The sequence below is a fragment of the Talpa europaea genome (assembly GCF_964194135.1).
Source record: "Talpa europaea genome assembly, chromosome: 15".
In the NCBI taxonomy this organism is placed as follows: Eukaryota; Metazoa; Chordata; class Mammalia; order Eulipotyphla; family Talpidae; genus Talpa; species Talpa europaea.
This window is the reverse complement of record NC_140083.1, coordinates 74,229,214-74,251,981: the sequence shown is the minus strand read 5'-3', so window position 1 is coordinate 74,251,981 and position 22,768 is coordinate 74,229,214. Positions and strand designations below refer to the sequence as shown.

Here is a 22,768-nt window from a genome sequence, read left to right as displayed (position 1 = left end):
ACTTCCAGCACACACCCTCTAGGGGGCCACAGTCTTCCTTATTTCAAATTCTACTTGCATAAAATCTTTTAGCATTCATTTGTGTCTATTTACATTGGATCTTTTAATCTCTAAATTTTCATGTCCATATCCTATCTCATATCAATTAAATCATAATTTCTTGAGGTAGGGATTGATCAAAAGTATCGTAAAAGCTCCCTACTGTACAACCAGAGCTAAAAACCACTCACTCAGTCTAAATGAAAGATTTCGTCTCATTTGATATATTTCCACATATGATGAGAAAATACTTGTATCAAAATCACGAGGGGCATAATTCTCAAAATAATATGATAATCTCTTGTGGTACATAGATGACCTTTGTTAAAATAGCTGTGTATGTACTTTCGCAGCTTTTTTTTTTATTGCAAATGATGTTTTCCATGAATGGCAGTGAGAGTTTCATTTTAAAATAAGAATACTTTAAGTAAATCAATTACTTTAAAAAACCTATATAAAGAATAGGACAAGGGATGTGACAAATATTGCAAAGCTAATAAGCAAAAAATATATAGTTTAGTTAACCATGACCAAAATGCTCATTAAAATAGATTTCTAAGGACTACCCTAGCAGTTCAAAACCATAAACTTTGAAAGTGGAGCCTGGAAATGTACATTTTTAACATATGCTCCCATACTTATTTACAAAAGCTTGAAAAATGCTCTAAAAAGAGGAATTTGAGCCTTCTGTCTCTAAACCAAGAACAAGATTAGCTATAAAAGGGAAGCCTCTCATTCCATTCATTTTTTTTTCTTACCACCACTTCCTCTCTTCCTACTGTCACAGACGGATGAGCCCCAGCTACACCTGCTGAGTGAAAAAAAAGTAGTTTCTGCTTGAAGATTTAGCTCTTACCCTAATTTCCCATTACATCTCTTTATTGCAAGCCTGAAGAATCAAGAACTCGTCCTCATTTTGCTCTCTTCTTTTCAGCCCTCTCCTCCTTCCTATCAAGGGCCCTATGCCTTGAGCATTCCTCCCATTCCAATCAGACCACTTCTTGTTCCATCCGCCTTTCCAGCTACCCTGTGAAGCTAATAATTTTGGCACAATCTAATCACCCTCAGGGTGTATTTCTATTCTCAAATTCCAGTGATAAACATTTTCTATCCATCTGAACTGCCCACTGTTTTAAGTTTTCATATATGATGGCATAATTATAAACCACTTTACTGGACAGAGGATGGAAAGTAGGTTTAGGTTCACATACCAACTTTTCTCCATTTGTAGTTGTCAATGGTTCTCAACCTTGACAGCATATTAGTTACTTGGGAAGCTCTTAAAAATCCCCTATGAAGGTAATAATTGAGAATCTCTGGAGGTGAGGGTGAGACCCAGGCATTTTTTAAAGTTTCTCAGTTTAGGTAAAGGCAATATGCAGCCGAGGTTGAGAACCGTCAGCTAGAAAGATTACCAAAACAAATTTAGAGGTTGCTGCCATGGTGGGCAACACTTCTGCCATTACTGTGCCTGCCTAACTAGGTCAAATACAGGATATTCTGACACAATAGGGACATCTGAGTACAGAAATTCCAAATTCCAACACTAATAAGCAAGTATTTGTTTATATTTATCTTGACTTATTTTGAGGAGGATCAAGAAATTCCCTGTACTTGTTTAATCTGATCTGGAAGGTATTTTTTAAAGCCAAACACCATACCTCCAAATAGGAACAGAGTTTTTATAGAATTAAATTGGCTCATATTTAGACTTATAATTTAGACTTATAAGTTTTTTCAGAACCTAAGATGGACAGATATGAAGCACTAGCAAGAAAGAAAATGGACAACACTATCACCCATATGTACCACTCTGCCTATTCAATTATAAGTTCAATATGATACATTACAGTTTCAATTGTTTCTCAATCTCTGCAATTTAAATCCCTTTCATTATTCATTATACTCAGAACAATTAGGTTTATTCATTCAGTATCTTATACAGACTACAGCCTAATATACTACAATCTGTGAGTTTATGAAATTCAGATTTTCAAACCCACTTTGTACTAAATTTCACAAAAAATAATTATAACATCAAGTGAAAAGATATTCTAAAAAAATAAAATTCACTTTATGAATTATTACAATGTTTAATTGTAGAAGGCTAAAATTCTTCTAATAAATGAACAATTGGCAGAGAATTACAGTTGTATTCACTTCCTGCCATAAATGCCAAGAGCAAGTACATCCAATTTTAAGTTCCTCATATGAAGCCAATGAGTGGGCAGAAGACAAACATGGCCAAAATGAAGAACACATGGTATTCATACTTTGGAAAAAAAAAAAAAAGTAGCAGTGGATTACAACCAGGAGGGGAAGCCATCTGTCACAAGAAAAGGAAGTGACTGTAAGCTGTCAAGGACTATAAACATGCCATCTCAACCTAAATGAGTCAAGTTTCAGATTTTAATTTTACTTAACTGTTGTAATGAGCATATATTTTCAAAATTATGTGTGTCAAATTATGAATGGAGTAGGTAAGAGGAAGAAAAAACATTAACGCTGTGGCTCTACCAACAAAGGAACTCCATTTTGTTATTAGGCAGAAAAACATAACAAATAAAAAACATATACATGCAAAAAAGTCAGAAATCAGTCAACAGTTGGAAAATTCAATTCCCTCTAGTTTATCTGCATTATTTTTCTAGCCTATGTTCATTTGCCCAAAATGAAAAAAGAAAGCAACTTCTCAAATATGAAGTAAAAGTGAGCCACAAGTCAAAAGAATTAACCTAGGCCTCCCAGGTGACAGCGGGTTGTGAGCAGCGCTGTGAAGCTGTCTGCAGCCTCTGCAGTGTGGGTTCGATTCCCTCGCTGGCCAGGGAGATACCCACATGGCGCGGCAGACCTCTTCTGTCTGGCCCGCTGCTCCCCTCAGCAGTGTTTTCGGTCCGTCTCCTGTTCTGCTCCCCGCTCTGGTGAATTCTCTCACCCTCCCGCGCCTCTGGCCTGTACCCCAGTTCTTGTATAAAAATAAATAAATCTTTTAAAAAATAAATAAATAAAGATGTCTTTAAAAAAAATTAACCTGGGCCTCCCCTAGTGGGGCAGGCGGTTGAGCGCTGCACTATGAAGCTGTCCAGACTCTTCAGCGTCCAGACTCTTCAATCCTGGCCAGGCGGCGAGGGTCCCACATAGTGAGGCAGACTTCTCGTCTCTTGCCCGCTGCTCCCCTCAGCAGTGTATTTCATCAGTCTGCCTGCTCTGTTCCCTCCTCTGTCTCTGGTGAATCCTCTCACCCCCACGTGTATCTGGCCTGTACCCCGGTTCTTGTATAAATAAATAAATCTTTAAAAAGAAAAATTTAACCTTACCCCTGTCCTTCCCTGCACCCAGCATCCCCTCCAACCACCCTGCTAAGAGCCATGGTCCCTTCTTGGGATTCACCCCCAATAAGGTAAAACCACTGGACAATTAGATTTTTTTTTTAAGAAATATTCTGTATTTTTTTAAAGATTTATTTATTTCTACAAGAACTGGGGTACTATCAGAGGTACGGGAGGGTGAGAGAATTTACCAGAACCAGAGCGGGCAGCAGAACAGCAAACTGATGAAATACACTGCTAAGGGGAGCAGTGGGTGTGGCAGGAGAGGTCTGTGCGCCATGCGGGACCCTCGCCGACAGCCAGGGATAGAACCGGCACTGCAGAGGCTGCGGGCAGCTTCGCAGCCCAGCGCTCAGCCACTGTACCACCAGGGGAGGCCCAAATTAAGCTTCAGTTTTCTCATCAGTAAAAGAAAAATAATAGTACCGACCCCATAAGATTGTTTAAATGAGTAATAATATAGGCAGAGGACATAAAATATGGTCTGCTTCTCAGTAAACATGACACAAGTGTTATTCTGTTGTGCTGATCATGTGCTACTGTGACTTTCAAGCTACTAATAGAGAAAAGAATGCTCATGGAGGTCATGGTGCCTCGCAGCCAGTGTAAAACTAAAGACACAGGGTTATTTTTAGAAATAAAGTAAAATAAAATAGGTATCGACCAAATTCTTCAGTAAAGGACCAGAGAACAAATATTTCAGGCTTAAAGGGTTCATATGGATTCTATCATATCTACTCAACTATCCTGTTTTAGTGGGAAAACAGTCATAGATATGTAAATATGCAAGGTATGTGTCCCCATAATACTTTATAAACACTGTATTTCAGATTGTATATGTTTCACATGTCACCAAATCTTATTTTTTTAAAAATCAATTAAATGGGGTAAAAACCACTCTTAGATTGTGGGGATATACAAACCCTGTGGGTAGGCCCTGGCCCACACTATAACCACCTGTGCTGTGAACCAGTGCTTCTTGAATGCCAGTCCATGACAAAGATTCCACCCATCTTCAGTAAAATTGTCACAAAAAGTTAAAAGTTACAATTGCTTTGGAAGAACAGATGTTTACCTGAAATTAAGCCATTCCAATTCCTCTGGTGTAGCAATGTTTTCCCTATTTCAAAATGATAAGTATATACAGCCAATTACCTTTTTTTAAAACTATCTTTACTTAACAATTCTATTTCTGCCCTCTCCCCCAATATTTTTGGGGGGTTGGGGTATTCTTTTTTTAAAACTGGTGTGTGAAATCCAAGTCTAGGAATCATTAATCTAAAGTTTTCTGCCTCATCAAAACAAAGAAGTACTGGTATGTGTCATTTACACCTGCTGATGGAGACTGATTTTTTAATCAAATTATATCTTCAACATCTGCGCGAAACAACATCTGCGCAACATCTCTTTCTCTGTCCATCCTCTTACCCAAATGTCAACTCCCTCCCAGAAGTCTTTGGATTCTATGATACTTCCATTCTTGTATTTTCTCCTCCAGCTGAAACAGGAATTTTTTTTTAAATTTTCTTTTTATTTATATATTTTTTACATCTTGTCCATTTTTAAACAATGCTTGCTTCCTCTCCCCCTCAGGTGTAGTTCCCACAGAATTTCCTCCACCAAGGCACCCATACACCATCACCACAGTCCCTTATGCTCCTCCCTCCCTCCCTCTGATCCCTCTCCCTCTTCCTCCCCTGTAGGATGTCTCTGGTTTGTAACTGTTTTTGTTTTGTGAAACAGGAATTTTAATGTAATGTTGTTCTGAACAGGTTATTCTTTTTAGTTTCTTCACTTACCTACATATGAAGACAAAATCAGTTATCTATATGGTTGTCATGAGGGTTAGAAGCAATATATGAAAGAAGCTAGTATGGTATCTGTAAATGTTCCATAAAAGTAGTTATTACTTTTACTGGGTCTCTATAAGTGATAATCAGAGACATATCTGACAAGAGTATTACCGTAAGATGTCATTTTCATGGACAAATCTATTACAGTATTTTTTTTTTAATAGAGGCATGCTTTTATTTATTTGTTTGCTGGTTTGTTTTGTTTTGTTTTGTTTATACATGCACTGGGTACAGTCAGAAGCGCGGGAGGGTGAGAGAATTCACCAGAGCCAGAGCGGGGAGCAGAGCAGGCAGAAGGACCGAAGTACACTGCTGAGGGGAGCAGTGGGCGGCAGGAGAGGTCTGCGCGCCATGTGGGACCCTCCTCCGGTGGCCGGGGAGCAGCCGGGGATCGAACCGGCGCCGCAGAGGCCGCGGGCAGCTTCGCAACCCAGCGCTCAACCGCTGCGCCACCGGGGAGGCCCTATTACAGTATTTTAAAGTGTACAATAACAGATAATATATAAGAACCAAAGAGAATACCAAATGTAATTCTAAATGTTTATTGTCAGTGGAGTAAGTAGTAGAGAATGGACACAAAGATCACTTTTTTAGTGACATACACTTGAGTAAAATTTCAGCTAAAAAAAAAAGTAACAAAGCACAGAAAATAAGTTTAAAATATACAGAATGAGTAATATAAGCATTGTATATTGCCCATCCTCAAAAAAGTCCTCATTGCCTTGTGAAAGTTAAATCTTCGTCATATAAAGGCACATAGTTTAAATTATTTGTGGAGAGATTTGTTTCTAACAAGCTAGAAACTCCTCACCACAGAAGGAAAATAGAGCAGTACAAAAATCAGTTCCAGCAATATTACATTCCTTTTGGGAAAGCACTCTATAATTCATGGGTGACTCATTGTGGAAATAAAAATGTTAAATAACGGCTATGATTGTAACTAAAAATCCTGAGAGTTAATTAAACTACTCAAAGTTCCTGGTAACTCCTTCAGGAATATTAAGGATAGTGCTGAGTTGTACAAATGAAACTTATTACCCAATGTGACCCACTTTCTAGAAAAACTGTAAGTCCTATGCAACTATGTCCTTTCTCATACCAGATTGTAAGGTACATTTCATACTTCATAAAAATATATACACTGTTATTTGTATTTATGAAATAGCTGTCTTGATTCTAGTTTAATTAACATTTATTGTATTGCATACTTACTATGTCAGTTAGTGATGTAGATAATTTTATATATATTCTTGTCCTTAATCTTATATACTATCACAACCACCGTAAAAGCATTTTATCCATTAGACAATCCACAAAACTCACATGAAGGCTCTTTGCTCTTCATATGCAAGCACTGATCTTCTGCAGCCTAACTTAAAAAGAACATCAGTGGTCAAGTATTCCTCAATCTCAGAAGCGACTAACTTGTTTGCATGTATTAGTCTTGAATTAGAGCATTACAATCAATATAAAGAGAATCTTAAGGAGAACTCCATTAGGATAAATGCCAAAAAAAAATTAATCAGAAAATTTTAGAAAAAAGCATATACAGAGATAATTTGCCTAACTCCCTCCAAAAGATTACACAATGTGGTCACATACCTAGTTACTGACTGGCAAAGCGAAGGTTAAAATAAGAATGAGTCCCCTCTTTTAAAATTCAGTGACTTGTTCACAATACTAGTTATTCCCAAAGCTATGCCACCCCCTCCTTTTAATAACAAGTATTTTGTAATGTGCCCTTTACTATCCTAAAATAAAATTCAGATAAACCCACCCTTGCATGCAGTCAAAAAAAAATATTTAACATAACGCTCTATGAATGAAAAATAATTTTATAATAAAATAATGTTAATATGTAAATGCTGGGGCACAGCTACACAGTACTTGACACATGTACTTGAGAACAGAAGCTGAAAGTGTGGCTGCACTGGCCAACAATGCAATGCTGCTGTTGATGTGATTCTTTTTTTTTTTTTCATCATAACTTGCCAATGTCTTATTCATCAAAGTCAAGTCTCACATGGCCAAGCCTAGAATGGGAAAGCACTGTGAAGTGTTTTTCTAAAATGATAAAAACTCTAGGTAAAATCCAAACAAAACAATACACAATCTTCTAACAACGTACACAGTAGTACCAAGGCTAGAAAATTGAGTGTACGGTAAAGTCACTCAAAAAATGCCAAAGTACATTTATATATTATGTACATTTATATAGTTAGGGGCTGGGCTCAGATCATTAAAACAGATCTTTTCACTTAAACAAATTTCTGGCAAGACATATGAAAATCACATGAAATGAGGGAAACTTTTCAATATGCAGGGTTATCCTGTTAAATGCCTTCTGCCTACAAGTTATCCTAGCAGCCAATGTTCCCAAAAGTTTCCAACAAATGAAAATGAATACGCTGCATCTTGAAAATAAGTACCCATCATCAGAAATACGAAGAGGAATTCAGAAATTTACCCAAGGTGATATGTTTTCATAGAGCAGTAAGAAACAGACCACGTCATAGATAGGAAAGGCTGGAAATACTCACTAAAGCAGGCTGCTCTCCTAAGAACATGACACCCAATCTAAGTTCTTATGCCTTTGAAAAAGAGTTATGTGGAAAGAATAAGTTACTATTTCAGATTATCAAATCTATAAAAGATAATCCAAAGAGTATTTTCTGTATATGTTTTTCCAATTTCTCAGTACCTTTTATATTCTATACAAGTTTCTACTTAGCAACTAAAAATGCTATTCTTTGAAAAAGAATGAATACTACAGGAAGTTTAAAATGTAAATAAAATTATGTGAAAATAAATTTAAATACCACACATGAACAAATTTTTATCTGTGAGCAGCCTAGTCAAGCAGTTTTGCTTTCATTTTAATACCATTAGCTCAGAACAACAGTAATGATACTGGTGTAGAGAAATGTGTATATATAAAAATAACTGTCCAAAACGCTTTACCCAAACAGGTAATCTACAACATACCATCAATTCTATTTTGACAATGAAAATATCTCAATTACAGTCACATCTCTTCCTACACTCATAAAACATGGAGGAAAATTTCAATATAAACAATGAAGAAACTTCATCTGAAAAAATAATTCCTTCAGCTACACTCTTAAAAGGTACTAGAAAATGAAAGAAAGAGTTTCCTCAATGCAAAACTTCACAGCATTAGGGAAAACTAAAAGATTAACTTGTCCAAATGTTTACTTCAGGCCAAAAACATTGTCTGATAGCTAAGTGACATCTCATTAAATTCCATGCTAGCAGTTACCTGAAAAAAACACATCAGTTCGCTTTTTCACCATACAGAGAATTTAAAAGCCAAATCAGAATCAAACATACAAAATAATAGGCCCAAAGAGACACAACATAACTACAGCAGAAGCAGCACATATCATTGGCTCAACACTCAAAAATCAGCCCTTATTTTAAACTTATTCCTAATACATCACACAGAGATACATGATCATCAATGCGTGTGTTAATTTAAATAAATACCTCTGTCAGCAGAAATTTATTACAGCAATAAACACCACTATTAGCCTTTTTTAATAAATCATAATTTTGTGGAAGAGAATCACTCATATGCCTACCTTCAAAGTAAAATACCATAAGAAAGACAAAAAAACAAAGCACAAAAACAGCTGGATGAGAAAGTACATAAAAGTCATGTACTATTTAATGAGTTGTCCTGCCCTTTTCTCCACTCCTTACTCCCACAAGCAGAGACATGCAGCTTGTAGTGCTGAATAAACCACATAAATAAATGCCCCACCACATTACACAAGTATACCTAGAACAACATCCATGTACATGTACCTAAGATAGCAGTCACTAGTCTCTGAGTACCAAGTGCTTATGAAAAACTTCCACTCAAATAATTAAAACGAGGTTTGTCCTTTTTTTATCAAATTCACCATTTCTTACTCTAAATCTAGTTCCACTTTCTAATCTCTATTTAATTCATCAGTAGCAGAAGCATTCCCCCAAACTCAATACCAAGCTTCACTTAGTCGTCTCTCTCACCATCATAATCTGTATCCAATTACTTCTTTAAAATTATCTCACAGATGTACACCTATAACCCAAGTTAAACCATTAGCTTCCCCTGCCTTCCTTCAATCCACTCTACAGATAACAATAAAAGTTGCTTCTAAATAGTATTTTCTGCTATGCCATTCATTTCCTTGTTTAAGAAGTCCCTAGGGCAACTTCCCATTTATTACTTTTTTCAAATGCTTCTTCAAATAAGTCAGATTAAGAAAGAAAAAAATTATACCTTTTAAAAGATAAGTTGAATTATATCTTAATAAAGCTGTCATGGAGGATGAAAGAGAGGGATAAAAGGGGGTGAGGATGGAGGGAAAGTTTGTAAGTGGTTCTCCATGAAGTTCCACATTTCTCCACCCTGTTTCAGGCACTCTGACGAGGTAAAAGACGCAGACACCCACACAGCTGTCAGAGACAATCTAGCCAACTCTGGTAACTGGCAAACATCATTTTGTGAAACTAATTCTTCTATCAAATGGACATAGTGTTGTTAAAAATATCTCCTTCTCTGGAGTCAAATCTGAAGCCCTAATATTCACACTCGTTTTTCCAGTGTTGAGCTTCCCAAGAAAACAGCAAAAAAGGAAAAACTTCTATATGGCTACACATCAAAAAACACAGAGTATAACTAAAATGTCACAAGTCTTCTCTTACTTCCTTCAACTACAGGGTCCCCAGACCCCTCAAATACTCAGGGCAAAGAGAGAGCCAATAATATGATCTCAAGTTCCAGGGGCGGAATGATTTTAAAAGCAAAATGAACTATAGCTTCCCTTACTCAAAACTAATGGAAACTAAAAACTAAGTTCATTATCTGGTTTATTTTCACAAGAGAATAAAGTGTTTCCTAACTCATATTTAAGCTACTACCTGCAGTTATTGTAAATTAGCAAATCTTTAAGAACAATTTTTTCATTGAAGAGAAAGCATACAATAGACTGCACTGTGAAATGCAAGAAGAGAGAGGAGCAAAACAGAGACCACAAATCTCTGGCAAATTCTGCTCCTATGTCCTCACAAATAAGCTCCATCAGATATTTGCACAACAATATTTCATTCATTGAATCATTTTTTCATAATACTCCATTACATTCTATGTAAGCAAACTTACAACTCTATTAAAAAAAAATCAATGTCCAATTCTCATTTATATATCTTCATACATAACAAGATCCAATACATGGGTAGTTTAAGCTTTATAAGCCACATACAAATTTTGCTTCTTTGCAAAAGGAACTTATCTATTTTATATTTGATTTAATTTTCTCAGGATACTCTGCTAAGTGCTTTTATCACATCTCATTTTTGTAATACCAAAAAAGGATCAAATCTATGTAGAAAATAAACTACAGTACTGATTTATCCACAATATTCTGAATAATCATTCTATATTAAAATGGAATCATCAAGAATTAAACAGATAGTCCAAGACTTATATTCTAGATTTAAAATCAAATTTTAAACGACAGTGGAACAAAGCAACCTCAAAAAGAAGTTTAAGTTGAAATTAATGGTTTTTACCATGTGACAAATCAAAGAAAATTATAAAAATGTTAATAGTCACGAGGGTCCAAACAGTGAGAATAAATTATAAGACAAAGATTTTACACAGGGTAAGTTTATCTTTTTGTATTTCAGACTTAATTTTGTCTTGATCCCTCAGTAAATAAAATCAAAATCCAAAAATCAGAATCCTGAAGAAAATCAGATTCCAAAAATGGAAAAAAAAGATACTTCAAAAAGAAAATTAAATTCCCTTGCACCCCTATAACATTAAATGAACATACTCAAAAAAGAAAAAACAAACATACCCTGATCACACAAAATTTCAATGAAATTTATGAAATTTCAATAATTTTAAAATAATTCTTGTTAAAGTGTGTCCATGAATTTCATGATATAGAAATTTATGAGGCGTCATAAATACCTCGTTACATGTTGGATACAATAAAATTAAAAATATAAATCTTTAAAGCCTTAGCTTTGCAATTCAACCAAGCTCACAACTGGATTTTTATTTTTCAGAAAGCAAACACACAGTAAAGTCTTCCTCATTCTTAATTTTAAAAAGAGTAAGTAAAGGCCTTTTCTGATAAACATATTTTATTCAGCTCCTCCAACCATCAGTACTTGAAAGTTTAGTAACAAAAGGAGTATGAGACATAAAAACAGCTGGGTATTTATTTTAGAAACTTCTATAAGGACTCCATAATAATGAACCATACACATCAGGCAATTCTGAGCAAATGTGTTTTCACATCTGATAGGATTCTATACTAAGATCTCTGTGGCCCAATCAGATCAAATATTTAGAATGTGTCTAAATCCCCAATCTCAAACTGAAATGGGGAAATTTGTTTAATTACTGTAAATCCTATTAAACCAATCTTCTTTGTAAAGTGGAAAATGTCCGACCTCTGAGGGCTATGGCGGGTATAATGAATGCAGAGTTTAATTAGGGCCCACTGCTGGCTCACTATAATCTATTAATTAGCATTCTCAGTTCCCATATCTCATTGCAGTGTTTCACTTTACTTTAAAATTGCACCCTTCGTTTTTTGGACCAAAGTTATACAATTTTGGGATTGTGTAGTAATTATAGGGGATGCTGAAAGAATATATTCCTGCCAGCATTGGGGTTTAATTAGGGCAAGGGGCGGAATCTAGATAAGGCAGTGTTCACCCTTCCTCAGCACATATGGTTTTTTTGGCATCATCATCCTGCGGACTGCTTCGCTTCCAGTGCACTGAAGTGCTGACTTCTCACCATAATTGTTTCAGAAGATTCAATATTTTGCCTTTTAAATGTAGCCGAATAATTAGAGGATATTATCTTTGTTTCTCATCACGTGGCTTTTAAAGTACAGGCAAAATTAACTGCCTCAATTATTTGGAAATAAAGAAATATGACCAAATTATTTTCCTTGTTAAAATGGACATTTCCAACTTGCTTGATAATAAAAGTTATCATAATGATATTTTTCAAGACACCGCCAAAGTATACTGGAGGCTTGCTAATTCAAAAATAAATCTAAAAACCTTAATTTAACTTCTACCAAAGCCACTTTAAATTACACACACGCTCACACTTACATTTATATACACACACTGAGCCAATCTTTTCTTGGAAGGTAGAACCTTTCAAGGGAAGTGTTAATTCACATGCAATTCTTACACACTATTTATTATAATAAAAAGTTTTATATTAGCCACTTCTCAAGTGAATGAAAGTAAACTGTTATTGTTATTAACAATACATGTGAAATTGGATAAGATTCAAATACAATGCACTATATATTAACTACCTAAATACAAAAAAAGTACCTCATATCTGAGCACTGACATACATCAGTACATACTCTAAATTTATCAATCACAATTTTACGAAATTACTAAAACCTAATACCCACTCTAGAGATAGTTTCTAAGTTCTCTACTACTATAGTTTTACTTTGCCACAAGACTAACTAAAGCAAACTTATTTTTTTCTCTCCTGATACTTAGTTTGACACATGAAATTATAAAAGCATTCAAAATGTCCTATTACTTTATTTTTAAGAATTACAGATTTTTACTGTTGAACTTCATTTTCTGACAACTTAAACATTAACCCAAGAAAAGGTATTTTTCCATTGTGTTGCCATTTATCATCTGATTGTTTCACCTTCTGCATCAATGATTCCCGAGATAAAGAGACATCAAAATCTCCTGGATGGCTTTTTTCAACTAAACATATCTAAGATATTAAACACTTTTTTTCTGGATACTCGTTCCGTCTACTGTTAGTGATCATCATACAAAGGGGTCTATCAGGAGTCTGTCACAATCATGAGCCACAATATGGCAAAAAAAAAAGGATGAGCTGCACTGTAAGAGTGGTCCTGTGTTTCTTTTGCTTTCTTTCACAAGTGAGCTCAAAGTAGACCAGAGGATCACCACAAATTCCTTCTGGCAAATGAGCAACAGAATAGTTTAAGAATCACATGCACTAAATTCTAAAGATCCCAAATTGATTTATCATCTGGCCTACTAGAGAAGCTTGCTGCAAGTAAAAGTTCCTAAAATTATCTCCAGAGATATTTACTTACTGGGTTGAAGGACACAGAATACACATTTTAAACAAATACACCTGTAGATATTGATGTATCTGTGCAGCATTCAGGAATCCTGCCCTCACTTAAAAATCCAACACTGCAGTCTATTTAGTTCTTTTCCTTCATTTTTTTTAAAGATTTATTTATTTATTTATACAGGTACTGTGTACAGTCAGAAGTGCGGGAGGGTGAGAGAATTCACCAGAGCCAGAGCAGGGAGCAGAGCAGGCAGAAGGACCGAAGTACACTGCTGAGGGGAGCAGCGGGCGGCAGGAGAGTTCTGCGCGCCATGCGGGACCCTCCTCCAGTGGCCAAGGAACAGCCGGGGATCGAACCAGCGCCATGGAGGCTTCGGGCAGCTTTGCAACCCAGTGCTCAACTGCTGAGCCACCAGGGAGGCCCTCCTTCATTTTGTTTTTAAAGTCTTGGTGACTAAAACTCAGAGAACACTTCAAGGAATACTTATTAAAGGATATTTCCTCATTTTTAAAAGGACTAGATCTTTAAAAGATTTAGAGACTTAAGTACATTAATAAAACATTCAGATTTTATGTAGTCAAAAATTGATTAAATTACTGGTTAAAAAATAAAAGCAAAATAGTATGAGGCTATAATGTATCTGAGAAAATAAAAGCATCATAATTTCTACTCTAATTCTAAATCTCTAATTCAAAGAAATTCAAGGCTTAGTTCTTAATTTACATTGGATTATCAAATAAACTTGAAAAAAAATTAACTAAGATCATTAAATTAACTAGTAGATACACAACATAAATAGACAACAGAAATAAAGATTTAGCTTCATACCATCTCACACCAGTGAGAATGGCACATATTAAAAAAACTAGCAACAACAAATGTTGGCGAGGGTGTGGAGAAAAAGGAACTCTCCTGCACTGCTGGTGGGAGTGCAAACTGGTCCAACCACTGTGGAGAGCTGTGTGGAGATTTCTGGACCTACTAAACATAGAGCTTCCATATGATCCAGCAATTCCACTCCTAGGTATTTACCCAAAGGACACAGAAACATCCATTCCAAAGAGCACCTGCACCCCTATGTTTATAGCAGCACTATTTACAATAGCTAAGCTTTGGAAACAACCCAAATGCCCAAAAATAGATGACTGGATCAAGAAGATGTGGTACATATATACCATGGAATATTACTCAGCATTCAAAAAAGATAAACACATGCAATTTGCAGCAACATGGATGGCGCTGGAAGGGATCATGCTCAGCGAAATAAGCCAGAAAGAAAAAGAAAAATACCGGATGGTCTCACTCATAGCAGGAATCTAGAAAACTTAAACAAGGGACCAGGAAAATGAATAACTATAAGAAAGTGAAAATCAAAATCAACAAAAAACTATGAACCAGAGACACTCTATGGGGGGTAGAGGGCGGGAGGGGAGGGATTGGGGTCAAAATAAGGGGGTTGCAATTGTATGGGGAATATAAAAATAAAATTTATTATTAAAAAAAATGAAAAAAAAAGATTTAGCTTCATACACAATAGAAATTTTGGCTTAAGAAGCATAACACCTATGATATTGCACTTGTATAAAATTTGTACTGTGCATGCAGACAGTTCATTGGGCCCCACCCCCTGCACCTCTTATCTACATCCCAGTACTTCTATGCAAAATATTTATATATATCCGAAGTGAGCACTATACAGATATATATACACACATATAGTAGAGATTTTTATGGCGGCAACAATTCAAACTTGCCCTTTTTAAAAAGTCTTAAAAGTCTTTTAAACAAAAAGCATGATTAAGATATTAATTACTAGAGCTTGAATATGATTTGTCCACATTTTGGATTGATGTCACTGAATGTGACATGGCTATCACCAAAACATTAACTATAAACCTGGAAGAGTGCAGAAAGATAATAATGAATGTTTCATATGTCTAATAAGATAGCATTTAGCTTTTGAAATGCAAAAATTATAATGCCTAATTAACTTATTTTCTGTAAGGAGCCGATCACACCAAGCTGCCTTTCTTCCACCTTAAATATGAATTAAAGGACTAAAATAAAATCTATAGAAGCATCCTGAAGTTAGATTTTTGTGAATGTCAACAGACTGTCACTTAATTGCTGGTACCAAACAAATATTTGCATCATCAATAGTGGCTTTTTCAAAGTCATTTCCATTCCAAGTTGCTGTTAACAGTAACTTGCCTGATGGCAGTTCTTATTTTTTTTTAAAAAAAAAAGGACTCTTTTTTTTCAATGATTTTCAATGATTTTTTTGGACATATGCTGAGTCTTAATGCTACCCATCTCACACTTAAGACATACAGATCTTAGAACATGTGGCAAATCTATACACTCACAAGAATTCAAAAAAGATAACACGATGGAAGACAAGACAGGATGAGCGAGAAAAGCTAGAGAAGGAAACAAGCAGACATGCAATCAGAAAAAAATTAAAGCATGAGAATCAGAGGAGAGAAAAATACTAAAATAAAAATGAAAAAGAAAGATAAATAAACCAAGAAGGGAAAAACCTAAAAAGAAAAGAAAAGAAATGGCTCATTTCATTTCTACATGCAAATCCAGGCAATGAAGGTAAACATGCATAGAAAACGAACCTGGTTTTCCTCCTGCACAACTCTGTACTGCTCCTTCCAAACAGTAATTTTGGAAGCTTCATCTTTTCTCAGGGCTCGTTCTTTCTTCAGCTCTGGGCTCCAGAAGGTCTTGATGCTATTCATTGAAGAACTCAGTTTGCTTTCCTTTACTTCCACATCCTTCCGCAAAAGATCGTTTTCCCTCAACACTTCCTTCAGTTGTGTCTGCAGATCCATGATTGTGTTATCTCTGGCCTGACGAAGAGAGTGAGGTACAGTGGATGCCATACTCACAGGAGGGAGGTGATGCTCTCCAAATGCTATGGTGTCACTAGCAACCCCACTACTAGCTATATTGGGGCTACTGCCCATAGCAGTCATCCTAACACTATAAGGCAAACGTCCCCCAGAACGGCCAAGTGTCATGGTGCTTTTAGGGGTTTCTGAGCCCACGTTTTCATGATCACTTAGATACATAGGGCCAGATGTGGCATAGGCAGCATTTAAGGATTGGATATTCTCCATTGAAAGGGTTTTCCCACTGCCACCTCCAACAGTGCTTCCAGAACTCCCTCCTGTACTATTGGTGCGTCGATGACCCAGGCGAGGAGAACGTGGAAGCCTTGGTGAACGCCCAGGGCTCTGGTTGCTTGGTTCCACCTTCCCAACTGAGCGAGCACTTCCATACATGGTTGCAAGATGGATTTAGGTGCCAGGAAAGATGTAAAGCAGAAAGCAAAATATGAAACTCCGTGACGTTTCTCTATGGCTATAAGTCTGCTTAAGGCTAATCAGAAATAACAGGTCCTCAGCTGTCCAGCCTTGAAGAAATGTCTTACACCATATCTGCAATGAGAAGGTCATATATTAAACCCTCTAATAATAAACATTTCCCTTCTCAAAAACTTCTCACTACCCCCTCACTTAAGGAGGAGTTCCCCTTCTACCATCTATTTATTCATGCATTCAAAGTTTAATACAGCACAATTTACTTCACTGTAAATATTCTTTAGACATTCTTATCTTAAAAGTGAATACTGAGGACCTCCCCTGGTGGCGCAGGCTGTTGAGAGCAGCGCTGTGAAGCTGTCCGCAGCCTCTGCAGTGCTGGTTCGATCCCAGCCAGCCAGTGAGGGTCCCACATGGCACATCAGACCTCTCCTGTCTCGCCCGCTGCTCCCCTCAGCAGTGTATTTCGTCAATCTGCCTGTTCTGTTCCCTGCTCTGTCTCTGGTGGATCCACTCACCCTCCCACGAATCTGGTCTGTACCCTGATTCTTGTATAAATAAATCTTTAAAAAAAAAAAAAGTGAATTCTGAAACCAAACCATGTATATGGAAAAGATAAAGATGTAAGAGATGTATAAAGAGTAGCAAGGAAAAGATGAAACTTTTGAATATATGATTTTCTAACTGGAAAACCCAAGATCATCATCTGACAAGTTATTAGAACAAAAAAAAAAAAAATCAAATTGGTCAGGCACAAGATCAATATATAAATATCAATACTTTCCTGAACATCATTAATTAAGAATTACAATGTGCAATTTCTTAAAAATCCCATTCACGATAGCAACAAAACCATAAATTCTTAGTTATACATCTAACAAAAATCTACATTTTTGGAGAAGGACTACAAAACTTTTCTGAAAGAGCCCCAATCAAAAGAGAAGTTATCCATGGGCATGAAAGGAAAGACAAACACTGCAAAGGCGTCAGTTCTTCCCCAATGGAAAGCTACAGGCTTCTTCATATTAACTCACAAGTTGACTCTAAAATTCAAAAGGGGGGCCTCCCTGGTGGCGCAAGGGTTAAGCACCGCACTATGAAGCAATCCACAGCCTCTGCAGCACGAGTTCGATCCCCAGCCGGCCAGAGAGCTCCCCACATGGCCCAGCAGACCTCTCCTGACTTGCCCGCTGCTCCCCTCAGCAGTGTATTTCAGTCAGTCTGCCTGTTCTGTTCCCCACTCTGTGTCTGGTGAATCCTCTCACCCCCTGTATCTCTGGCCTGTACCTCAGCTCTTGTATGCATAAATAAATAAATCTTTTAAAAAAAAATAAAATTCAAAAGGAAGAGTAAAGGTACAAGAAAAACCAAACAGTATGAAACAGAAGAACAAAGAAGGAAGATGTTCCCTAAATAGCAAGACAAATTATAGATACATGGTCCTTTATTTGCAATGTAAAAATTCAAAATATATGCTTTTTCTTTTTAACTCACTTAACAGCAAGACTTTACCTGATCTGTAAGAAGTCACTTTATGTCACATGTATTTCACTTAGTGGGATTATTTGCTCACTTCATTAAGAAAACAATGTATATGATTACAGGATACTGCATAATGCCCACTAGTTATTACAAGAAAAAAATCCGGACTCCAAAACCACAGCTAACTGCCGTATTTCTCACAAGGACTGGTAGTCTTATAAAGCTATTCGCTGTCTTTTAAAACTGTAGTACTAGCCCAGGCATAGAGTCTAAATTAATATGTATGAGTATATGCTAAAAGTAAGAATTCCAAACAGTGAGGAAAGGGCAAATCATTCAGTCAATGGGGTTTGAACAACTCTTGGGAAAAAAATTACAACCCCACTTCACACAGTACACAGAAATAAATTTCATGACATCAAAGATATAAATGTTAAAATTATTAAAAAGGACTAGAACAAAAATTTAGAATATCTTTGTGAAGTCAAGATAAGATACGGTTTGTTACGTAAGAAACTAAAAGGTAGATGACAAGTAAAAATTTATATACTACTGGCTTCCCTGGTGGAACAGGAGGTTGAGTACTGTGCTGTGAAGCTGTCTGCAGCCTCTGTAGCGTGGGTTCAATTCCCAGCTCCCAGGGAAGATACCCACATGGCACGGCAGACCTCTTCTGCCTCGCCCGCTGCTACCCTCAGCAGTGTATTTCAGTCAATCTGCCTGTTCTGCTCCCCACTCTGTCTCTAGTGAATCCTCTCACCCTCCCACACCTCTGGCCTGTACCCCAGTTCTTGTGTAAATAAATAAATCTTTTTTAAAAAATTTACATACTACTGTTCAAGTTAATTCTATTTTAAGACCAAAGAGGAAAAAAGTAATCTGAATACTGCTTAAAATAAGTGAGCTACTCATTATCCAAAATCCTTTGAGTGGTAACAAAGGCTAACATTTCTTGAGTGTTTACCATATGCCAGGCATTTTGCTGAGAATTTTATAAGATTTAATTCCGTATTTACAAGTCCCATATAACATATGTACCCTCATTATCTCCATTTTACAGATGAGAGAAGTGAGGCATTAAGTGACTTACCTGAAGTCACACAGTTATTAAGTGCCAGGTCAAGGAACCTAGTCCAGAGCTTCTATTTCTATGTCTTACAAAGCACCTAAAATCATACCCCACACTGAACTCTAGGACATCTAGGTCTCCTCATCCCCTAACCGGATCTGCTCCTACAACATAAAAAAGAACATGTTGGGAATACTTCATCTATTCAAATGAATGACACCAGCTCTTAAGCCATAAACCTGGGAGTCCTACCTAAACACTAATACTAACAGCTTCAGGCATGCATATGTGCCCATGTGAATACTGGGTCACAATTTCAAAAATATTTCTTTAGGTTCTAAACAGTTTTCAACACCATTGCCAGATGATTCTAATATGACTCTCCAAGTGGGTCAGAAAACCCCAGGAGTCCTCAAGATCCATATAGGAAGTTCATGACAACAAAACTAATTTTATAACATTATGACATTATATGCCTTTCTTCACTGTCACTTTCTCACAAATGTACAGTTTTCCAAAGGTTATGTAACATGTGATATGATACCCCTGACAATTAATGGAATGTGTTTGCATACTCCTGTGTTTTAAAACATTGTTTTAATTTCTAACATAGTAAATAGTAATAGATCTAGCCTACACACAAAAAAAGCTAATTATGGTCCTCATTAATTTTTCAGAGTACATAACACTAAAGTGAACATTATCAAGAACTGTGAAGGGTCTAGAGTTTCATTTTACTCATGTACAAGTGTATAAGTTAGTTTGTACAAATACATTAGTTTGTAACTGTTTTGTGGACACTGATAGAACTCGAGTCTACTGGGTCAAAGACAGAATTTTCGGGCAACACAGTAAGCAGTATGAGATTCCTATGTGCACTGGCTCTCTGTAACCCCCAACTGCCAGTGAGTGACACAGAGGGGCCCAAATGGATACTGCCCAACAGTGAATTGCATTAACAGTTAAAGCCACAGAGCTTAGGGAACCCACCACCTTTATAGTAAGTAAGCATGCCCTTTCATAATGGGAGACATTAAATTCTCATTCATCAAGGTAGCCTGTTGCAAACACAATCCTGAGAAACAGCCCAGGTTAAGAACAACTGAGGTCTTTCATTCTTGGCACAACCATCAAAGTGCAGAGGAAAGAAAAGACCCTTGGAGGACTCTCTTCCAAACATTATTTGTGGTTGTTTTAATGTATCTCCATAAATCCTTTGATATACCTCCCTTCTGCATGGGGACTAAACTTAAGTGATTTGCTTCTGATGTATCGTTTGCAAGACTGACCCCAAAAGACACCTCAGCTTCTTTGTTCATCACTCTCTTGGATAACTCACGCACTACCTACAGCAGAAAGAGCCACGCAGTGAGGAAGAGAGGGCTTCTGCCAACAGGCATATGAAATAGCTTAGAAAAGATCCTCCAGCCTGAGTCACACCTTTAGATGACTGCAACCTCATGAAATGCCTTGAGGCAGAACCACCCTTCAACGCTCTTCATAAAAACTGAGATGATGTCCTTTTTTTAACCCAGAAAAGTTTGAGGTGAAATTTTTTTTTAATTTGCCTTTATTTATTTATGCATACAAGAGCTAGGGTACAGGCCAGAGGTGAGGGAGGTGAGAGGATTCACCAGAGACAAAGTGGGGAACAAAACAGGCAAATCTACTGAAATACACTGTTGAGGGGAGCATCAGAGGAGTTTTCTTACTTTATTCCGCAGAGGATCATTTAGGTTAACCTATGGAATACAGCAACAAGAGAATGCCATGACTTGAGATGAAACTGACACACCTCTTGGACATCAGACACCAGGTGGACTGCACCATAAGAAACAAGAGATGGGTGGAGAGACACCTGTAGGCTATGGTCTGGGGCAGGAAGCTGCAGTACAAACTTTGGAGCAATCACTAGGAAAGGCACTCATCCAGTGTCCCCGATAAAGGGAAAGCTGAACAGAGTGGAGGCACACAGACCTCAGGACTGGTACTGACCTTGTTAAGTGCATGGACAGCACACAATGACAGCACTGTTCAGAATACATGCACACATAGATTTTATATTATTCTCCATAACCCTGCTATCATTTATATTAAAGCATATTAGCAATATTATACTCAAGTAAAAACCAAAAATGTGACCCAAAATTTTCCTACAAAGTGAAAAGATATGTACTAACAAAAGCACAAAACACTGACCTTTAATACATTTCATCCTAACAAGGCACCCTGTGAAATAATTCTAACTGTGCTCCTCAGACTTAGTCATGTGGTGACTAGCAGGAAAGGCTGGGATGATTCAGCTCCACTAATTAAATGTATAGTTTTCAACAAACAAGTGAATCTTTCAGAGGCTTGGTATCTTCATCAATGAAGTGGACATAATATTTTCCTTAAAGAATGGCTAAGAAGATCAAGTGAGGGAGTAAAAATAAACTCTCAGGTTCTTGGCAGGTTTTCAGTAACTGTTAGTCATTACATTTCTAGGAATTTATCCTACACATATTTTCACACAAGTGGGAAGACTGTTTATGAACTATGAAAACTGAAAATACAAGACTCCAGTAACAGCCTATCTAATTATGGGAATACTGTGCAACTACTAAAAAGGTAAATCTGTCCATACCAGTAAGAAAAGATACAAGATATATTTTAAACTTATAAAAAGCAATACAAGAATTCAAGGGGAAAGGTAGGTTTTTACATTTTTCTTTTCTACAGCGATTGAAGTTTTAACTTACACCATTTAAAATATGATAGACCTAAAAATATATGGACAGCTCACTTTTGAAAAAGGTGCAAAGACAGTAAAATTAAGAAGGTAAGTCAGTTATGCTCCCCCGCAACAGATCTAAATAGTCCATTTTCATGGTCACCACAGTCCACCTCTTACACGACATAATTACTTCTCCACCCAGGGACAGAACAGCTCCTCCATGATTCTCAAGGACTCTTGAAAAACATAGAAGAGGAAGTTTGCTGTAATACTCTACAGCTGCTGTTTGTCTCAAGAGCACATGGTACTCTTCTCCCTACTATTCTAAATTGTACTCAATCATTCTTAGTTTTCACCTCAACAGGTCTCAGATGCTTATCTCACCCAATGGTTCAGCCTTTGGCTGGTTGCTGCACGTGGGCATTCAGTAATTTGGAACAAGGGACACAAAAGGTGCCTAACTGGCTGACCTAGGGTATACCACTATGTTCATAATAGTAAGAATTTACAAAGGAAAAGTCCAACAATGGAGCACATAACATAGCTGCATTAATTAAGACACAACTATAAAATGGGTTGCTATCTGTCATGGGTTCAACAGCATCCCCTCAGCAAATTTATGTTTGCAAAGAACCTCAGAATATGGCCTTATCTGGAAACAGGTTCTTTGAGACGTAAGCGGTATAGATTCATACTGAGTTATGACAGGCCCTAAATTCAAAGACTGGTATCTTGATGAGAAAAAGAAAAGGAGATTCGACCATAAACACACATAAGAAAGGTCGTGTAAAGATAGAGACATATTGGGTGATGTAG

The 22,768-nt window shown here is 36.8% G+C and overlaps 1 protein-coding gene across 3 annotated transcripts in view; it reads right to left on the bottom strand.

Annotated features, from left to right (window-relative positions):
* ERC1 (ELKS/RAB6-interacting/CAST family member 1) overlaps nt 1-16,646 on the bottom strand; it is a gene marked incomplete at both ends in the record, with an annotated part of 269,908 nt that extends 253,262 nt beyond the window's left edge. For all 3 annotated transcript variants that reach the window (XM_084254694.1, XM_084254695.1, XM_084254696.1), the window contains one exon: nt 15,978-16,646. In XM_084254694.1, coding sequence (XP_084110820.1) covers nt 15,978-16,646 — 669 coding nt within the window. The remainder of the gene's footprint in view (nt 1-15,977) is intronic.
* Nucleotides 16,647-22,768: the final 6,122 nt, after the last annotated feature.